Source organism: Rhinolophus ferrumequinum, chromosome 3 (genome assembly GCF_004115265.2).
Source record: "Rhinolophus ferrumequinum isolate MPI-CBG mRhiFer1 chromosome 3, mRhiFer1_v1.p, whole genome shotgun sequence".
Taxonomy (NCBI): domain Eukaryota; kingdom Metazoa; phylum Chordata; class Mammalia; order Chiroptera; family Rhinolophidae; genus Rhinolophus; species Rhinolophus ferrumequinum.
In genome coordinates, this window is record NC_046286.1 from 70919396 (window position 1) to 70927764 (window position 8369).

Below are 8369 nucleotides of genomic sequence, written 5' to 3' on the forward strand. Positions count from 1 at the left end.
TATGTAAGCAAGAAGGTACTTTTAAGTGACTAACATGTGCTAGACTCTGTACTAAGCACTTTATTAATATTTTGTTATTTACCTTATGAGATAGGTAAAATAGATGAGGACATAGATTGAAAAGTTAAAAAGCCTGTCAAATTCTCAAGCTACTAATCAGGTCCACCTTACTCCAAAACCCATGTCATTCCCACAACCCCCCCTCCCAAAGACATAAAAATTCCAAAACCTTTAAGTAACAAAATAACATGTTCTTTAGTGGTTAATTTAGATTGGAAAGGGAAATAAATATATGTAATAGTTCATATTTTTACCCATTTGTATACTATTTAAATTTATTTCATTTAGGGAAGTAAATCTATTACATTTTCTCAAAATTATAATTAGCATATTACATTTAAAAGTATAATTTACTTATGAATTTATTTTACATTATTCATTGAATTTAAATGCTTAATATTTAGTACTCAAAGCTAGTAACTTCTAAGCCTCTAACCATCAACTAAGCAGTTTTTCCTTCTTCCAGTGATTCATCCTTGTTTTATATTACTTGAAGATCTTCTGTTATAAAAGCAAACTTCCCATCCACTCTAAATGTTAATTTATTTTTTAGATTGCATATTTCTTATAAACTAAGTATTTGCATAGTCTATACAAAACGGTGAAAAACAAGAAGGAGAAAAAGTCAAAGATTAAGGTTTCAAGAGAATCCTGTAAAGATGTTCTAAATTTTTTAACATTTGACAGTCCCTATACTGCCACCACAAACACACAGCTGGCTTTGAGATAGAATCGGCAGATGCGTGTGATGAGATCCGAAGAGCCCAAAAAGATGTGTGTTCTCCACAAGGTTTGCACCACAACTAGGAACCTTCTGAATAAAGAATCAGAATATCTGAAATTTCAATACCATAAAACTATCAGTGCTTTCTTTGAAATTCTTTGAAAATGAAAAAGGATCCAGGAATAGAGAATCCTTTCAGCCAATCACTATGACCTCACATCCAGCTTCTTCCTATTGGGAAAGGGAAAAGAAATGTAAAAGTGGAAGAAAGTGCAGAAAGGACATGAAAGGTCTCCAAAAACAATCTTTAACCTCTTCACAATGCTATCCAACCCTAAGCAGTCAGACACACCAGTTTTCCTCCACATCTGAGATACTTACTCAGTGGGAAATGGAAGGGAGGGCAAGCCTGAGTTATTTCTTGGGAACTAAAGGGATAGCCTCTCTGAAGATGAATTCTACATCCCACTATAAATACCTACTATGGAAAGACAGAATTATCCTTCTTAGTTTCATCAGCCCCATCTCTATGCCACAAATCAGGTAAGTAGGAAAAATGAATATTTAACTGAAAAATGTAACTTTTGTGTTTGCTTTGTTGAAAGCCCAACCTGTGAGCTACAAAAATTATATGTTCATAACTAAGGTAGTGAGGAAATATGACACAAGCCCATTAAGAAAAGGTATTCAAGAAAGTTAAGAAAATATCATTGTAAAAGACACATTTTAAAAAAAAAATTGCCCACAATTTAGCATCAGCTGTAAAGAGCAAATATGCTAGAAAATTCTTAAATCTGCTAGAAAATTCTTAAATCTGCTCTTTGGGAACTTGAATAACCACACACTTTTTTCTAATGACATTTTTACACCACAGTAATCTCTCTCAAAAGACCCCCTTCAATGTGCTTCAAGGTTTTGGTTCACCTTTCAAATTAAATGAACCTAAGTATCCCAAGACTGAATCTTGCCTTAAGAGGTTACTGCTTTTTTTGAATGAATCTTTTAAGAGAAAAAGATCTCCAGGGAGGGTAAGGCCCTCTATTATGCAAGGGCTACTAAGATGCCTAAACCCTCAGGATGCTCTCCTGACTCACTGATCATGGGAAATGTCTAGGAGCCTCCAATCCCAAAGTAGCGACCAGAGTCATTTCTTCTTACTCTTTGAGTAAGCGTAACCCAAGTCTTCAAATACTCATTCATTTTGTGTTGGTTCTCTTACCATCTGAAGTCATGGCGATACCCAGTAAAAATCCTAGAAGTTGTGTTGTGTCTCAGGATAGAAAATGATTGTCTTATGGGTTGGGAGAAATATTACTATAAAATTGAGTGCTGTGTTGCCTTCATTGTAATCCCGATAGTATTACAAGCGTCAGCCACTTGCTCTTACAAAGACTAGTATATCTAACCTAAAAGATTGTTGGTTAACTACAGATTTCTAATCAACTCATTGAATCATTTTTGGAAATTATTCTGGAGGTGTAGCAATTTCTCTTGATTTTGTATAAAAGTAAAAACCCTGGATGCCTTAAAGGGACCTTCAAAAGGTCCTATACTAATTCGAGGGATTGCGAGCTCAGATGTTACTGAGGGTAGAAACATAAAGTAAAGCAAGCCTTGGTGAGAGAGAGAAGAATAGAGGCAGTGATGAACTCAAAGGACATGGCTCAGCTAAAAGGAAAAGCTTCGACATGGCTCCAGCCACTTGCTGCCATTCAGAAATACAAGCCTGACGTTAATCTTTCAATGTTTTAAGAAAAGCCAGACAGTTGATATTTTATGTGCTCTTCTATGTTAACCTTTTCAGATAACATATTCTAATTGTGCTGGATAGACCAAGATTATAATATCAGGTTTAAGTTCTACATCTTACACTAATCCATCTTGCAACCTTAGATAAAATACCTGACCTTGCTAAATTTCAGTTTCCCACTACTTGATGGTAGTGATAATCCTAATGTGAAAACTGTTGTTTATTATATATACTATTTTCCTACACTTTGACACTTTCCTCACCAAATAAATTATACATATGCTTGACTAACCTTATTTGTTACCTTAAAAATGATTTAATAAGAAAAAATTAAAATTTGGTTTCAATGACACTATTACCAAATAAATGCAGAATATCTTTCTCCAAATATTCCTAAAAAGGGGACATTTAAACCTAAGGGGCCAGTTGTTTGCTACTAAGGAAAAACATGTTGACCTTACCACATTGCAGAAGCAGCTCAATTACAATACAAAGCAAAGTGCCTGATCACTTTGCTTTACTACTGATGAATATGAAATTTTTCACATTTACATAAAATTTTGCAAAGTTGAGTAAAAGAATATTCACTTTTTCCATTATTTCTTCTACAGCTTTATTACCGAAATTTTCAAAGAAAATTTAATGATTTTTCCATGATCAATTTCTGACATGTTCAAAATGTTTGTATTAAAATACGCAGATACAGAGATTACTGTTACAAAATAACAACATAAAATATCTAGTATAAGTTTGTTTCGGGAAATAATCCTCTTAACTATTTAAATCAGCAAGAATTTTTTCAGTCATATGTAGAAAAAAATATCAGTAATGATGTTTTGAAAAGATATTTTATGAGTATAAGTTATGATTTATAATACTGATATTTGGAATTCTTAAATTATATTTCAGAATCATAGGATTTATTATGTGACAAACTTAACTATGTACCATATTAGTATATAAAAGGTTATGTAAAAACAAAGAATGAGTATTTTACATCACCTACAACCTTTTAGTTCAAAGGATAAACTTCTGGATCATGATGAACAGTTACTAAAAATGCATTCATTAATTATGCAAGCACACATATAACTCTTAACAATTTCTCTATACAGGGACAGCACTTACATATGGATATTTTCTTGAAGTTAACACTTAAACACACTAGAGTGTAATAATTTAAAAAGCTTTTGGTAGACTCTTCCCTAAAACAAAAAATAAACTCAACTCAACAGATATTATTGTGTTCTTTCTGTATCAAACCAAAAATAGCAGACTAGAGGGCTACAGGATGGCCTTCTGCATTAAAGACTGTTACAATCATTAGGGTTGGTAAGTAATAAAAGAAAAAACTACACAGCAGCTCCTCCCTATTAGTGGATTCGCTTTCTGCTTTCTGCGGTTTCAGTTGCCCACTATCAACTGCAGTCCAAAATCATTGAACAGAAAATTCAAGAAATAAACAATAAGTTTTAAATCATGCATTGTTTCTGAGTAGCATGATGAAATGGCTCGCCTTCCTGCTCTATTCCTCAGACATGAATCATCCCTTTGTCCAGCATTTCCGCTCTAAGACAAGTCCCACTAATCACTTGGTAGCCGTCTCAATTTGCAGTGCTTGGGGTACAAGTAAACCTTACTTTATTTCATAATGGCCCCAAAGCACAAGAGTAGTGATGCTGGCAATTCAGATATGCCAAAGAGAAGCTGTGAAGTGCTTCCTTTAAACGAAAAAGGTATGTATGTACAGGAAAAAACATAGTAAGTACATATAGGGTTTGGTAGTATCCTAGGTTCAGGAACCCACTGGGGGTCTTGGAATGAATATATCCCTGGGGGGGGGGGAGACTACTATAATACTATAATACAATTCTCATTGAAACACAAGTAAATCAACCCTGGCTGCATTTTAGAATCACTCGAGAGCTTTTCCAAAAACACCAAGGCCCAGCCTCTACCAAGCCTGCTCAGCCAAGCCACCAGACAATTCATTTACAGCAAGGTCCATCATCAGTAAGAGCCTCCAAATGATTGTAGTGCAGCCAAGATTAAAACCAGGGCGAACTGTTTTATAGGGGGGTCAGTCCAAGTGTAAAATTTACACAACATATACACCCATAACAAAGGCAATGTCCTCTCCCCTACCTCTCTCCTCTCCCACAGGCTTCAAATCTTTGCTGCCGCTTTCAGAGAAAAGGGGGAAAGCTTGGATCTTTTAGACAATACGTACAGTTTAAGGGAGAAAAATAGAAGACAGTATGGAAAGCAGAGATAGTTTAGGGTGCTGCCCTGTGGGGCAAATCCCCAGATAATGCTATAAAGCCTTCACTGTGGTTTCTCCGCAAATGACTGCAATCCCCCCACACTTAATTATACTACCCGAAATTCCATCATTTATGGACTCTACTATCTTAACAACCATTTTCTTACAAAAATGCCAATAGCCTAGACATGAGTTTTCCCTGTAAGTCTGTTTAATAAGATTATTTGTCTTGCTAATACCACAACATCAAATGGATTTAAGGAAGCAATGTTCTGATAGTGGAGATGGGAGGACAGATATTCTGAAGTATGAAACACCTGGGAAGCAAAATATATTGATACCTAAGTAACTAATAACATTCACGGTTCAGAGAGAGTGAAGTCAGTGAAAAGAAAGACAAATGAAAATATGAGCACCTGAACTGAGTGATCTTTAGGATCTCATCCACCTCTGAAATTCTAAGATGCCATGAAAATACCACAGACAAGCATCTCCTCTTTTCCTCTCCTACTGAGTTCCTTCCTTCTAAGACACAGGCTACCAAAGCAAACACATGAATTTTATTATTTGGACTTTTAACACCACAAATTACCCAACTAATTTCAGGATTATAAATCTTACTTTTAAGACTCCACATTGGTTATAACTTAAGTGTGTCTGAATTTTTTTAGGTAGGCCAAAAATGAATCTCTTTAGTAAACACAAGTTAACTATGCATATTAATCGGCAAGCATTTAATTTATCTAATGAACTGTTGAAGAAAAGTAAATTACATTATAATAAGAGTTGTTAGATGGTTGAGAAGAACCACAAGGATCCAACTTTAGCTTGAAAAAGCATTTTAAAGTTGACACAGCTAAAGCAATACCTATAGGCAATTCTGTAGCCTTAAATGTTTACATTAAAAAAAGAAGAAAAGCCACAAATTATGAGCTAAGCATTCATTACAAAAGTTTTAAAAGTTTCTCACACACAAAAAAAAGAGCATAAACTAAAGAACCATAAAATACATAATAGAAAGGAAAAGCAAAGCTAATAACTGGTTCTTTAAAAAGCTAATAAAATTAATAAACCTCTAGCAGTACATACAGATCAAGAACAAAAGAGAGAAGGCACAGATAAAAACACAAGAATGAAAAGAGGGACATAACTACAGATACTGAAAATACTACAAAGGTAATAGGATAGTAACAAAAAAAAAAACTTTATATAAATTTGAAAATCTAGATGAAATGGACAAATTCCCAGAATATGATCCTCGCAAAAACTGACTCAGTAATTTACAAACATTTTAAATAACACTTTGCATGTGAAATAAAAGACATGAATGAAACCCCTAATTTAATGCCTGATGTGAATTTGTGTGAGGTAAATTAGTATTACGTGACTATACAAAACATTAATGACCAAAACAGAATTTGAGAACGTTGCAATTTTTCTGTATTCCACTTTTTTAATAAATCAATAGCTAGTCAATAAAAGCAGGTCTTTGGTATCTCCAAAATAAAGAATATTATTATCTAATAAGCTATTTATTAGTGGATTTAATAAAGAAATAAACAAGAAAATCATGGAAATACAAAAGAAACCATATGTATACCCAGAAATACTAATGAAACTAGAAACTCTATATTAAACAGGAATTCTTTCCACACTTTTTAAAACTCTCTTGAGAATCTGGTGAAAATTATAAATGTTTCCCCCATAGAACTGCAAGCAAATGCAAACTTTTGCATAAAATATTAAAGAGCTCAAGGATCCCCTGATGCCCATATATGAAATGAATAGAAGTTTCAGATAACTTCAGGGCACCCAAAAGTCAGTAAAGGTTAACATAAACAGAAAAAAAAAAATGTAAATGTCATCTCTGTAAGATCAAAATGAAATACAAACACCGAATTAAAAACACCATTACTACTAATAAATTGAGACACCTGGCAGTAAACGTTTCAGTGGAGAGGATTAATTTAAATTACATGGATCAAATCAAAAGAAAAACATAAGTCTCTAAAAAACCAGATACACCTGAAATGGAACTTCTCTCATTTAACTTCGTATGTCTACTGCTCCCAAACCCAAAGCAATCTGTACCTCTTCTGTGGCACTTATATTTCTGCCATGTATCACAAACATCTGAATATGTACCTTACCCCTCCATAGAAATGTAAGCTACAGCAAGTTAATAATCTCACTTCAGTATTTATGCAATCATCAGAATGGATAATTGGTGCAGCCACTGAGTTACAGGTCACCAAAGGAACAAGGATCTTGGGAACTCAATGCTTTTTGGTATAGTGACAAGAATACCCTGAAATAATAGAACTGCTCTTAAAAGAACATGACTGTATAATCTACAATTAATGTTACTCTGTTGCCCAGAAGGAAAAAATGGAGAAGTAGAATATGCTCTTGGTGTGGTAGTAAAAACAAAGCAAGTTGAAACTATGAAAAATAAGAAGGAATAAATAATAAATTCGCCATGTGGATAAACGAAATAATGAACTTCCAACTTGAGCGCTGTTTTAACAATAATCAAATAAACATTCCTTATCTAACTACATTTAGACTTTTCTGGGACAGCTGGTTTGTTTGCTTAAGACATCAAAAGCCATTTTACTTGTGGAAATTTTCATCAGTTTCCTCCAGATGTAAGAGGATCTCCTCGGCGCATTCTAGGGAGGGAGCACCCGTGATTTTCTCCTTCACGCTCTGAAACAACTGCCTCAGCATCGCCTGCAGCATCTCCTGGTCCTCTCCGGAGAAACGGGCCATCCTGTTAGAATCAAACGCCCACGCCCATTACTCCGGTTCCGAGCAAACGCTGCGCGCTGCGCACGCGCAGCCCCACTCCGCCCCGGCCGGCGCGCCGCGCCGTTCCCCGGGAGACCACGGCCAGCGCTTTGGGGTGGGCCCTCCGCTGCCCGCGCGTTTGGGAAATCGTCGCCTTACTTGGGGGAAGCAGGGGTCCACGAAGCCCCTCCTTTGTTACTCCTGTTGGCCTTCAGTACCAACAGAACACAAGGTGCTCTGCAAGTAACCGCAAAATACAACTTTATGGGTGGGCCTGACGGCGGGACGTCAGCTCTACGCGTGACGTCAGGACGTTGGCGTTGTTCGCCAGGTGGGAGGGGCTGTTGATTGACGACTCTAGGCGGTCTTGGAGAACCTGGTGCGCTCGTTTTCCTTGCCCTGGGAATTGTAGGCAGAAGGGTAGAGTACGAAGAGAAAGGGTCAATAGAAGAAAGACAATAGAAGTGAAACTGAAAGTAGCCAGAAAAGTTTCAGTTGAGGAGTGAACGGTATTGAAACGTTGCAATGCCCTTTTCCTCTAACACCTAACGTCTGTTGACGGCTACCTCTTTCCAAACACCTTGACCAGAACTACGAAGAGGACACCGGACACCCTTATAATCTAACAGACACAAAAAGGAAATGAACGATTTTAACTCAGTGCAATTAGGTGTTATACTACTAGTAAGTGCTGTGGAAACCCAGAATCACCTTTTAACCCAATGTACGAGTCAAGGAAAGAAGCGAAGTGAAAACAAACTGGACATGTAAAGGAGAAGGAC

At 36.1% G+C, this 8369-nt stretch overlaps 1 protein-coding gene across 3 annotated transcripts in view; it reads right to left on the reverse strand.

Annotated features, from left to right (window-relative positions):
- TBC1D32 (TBC1 domain family member 32) overlaps positions 1-7866 on the reverse strand; it is a 179405-nt gene extending 171539 nt beyond the window's left edge. For all 3 annotated transcript variants that reach the window (XM_033093945.1, XM_033093938.1, XM_033093931.1), the window contains exons 1-2: positions 7747-7866; positions 7415-7570 (exon numbers count right to left, since the gene is read on the reverse strand). In XM_033093945.1, the coding sequence (XP_032949836.1) occupies positions 7415-7569 (155 nt within the window). In that variant the 5' untranslated portion in view covers position 7570; positions 7747-7866. The remainder of the gene's footprint in view (positions 1-7414; positions 7571-7746) is intronic.
- Between the last annotated feature and the right edge of the window lie 503 nt (positions 7867-8369).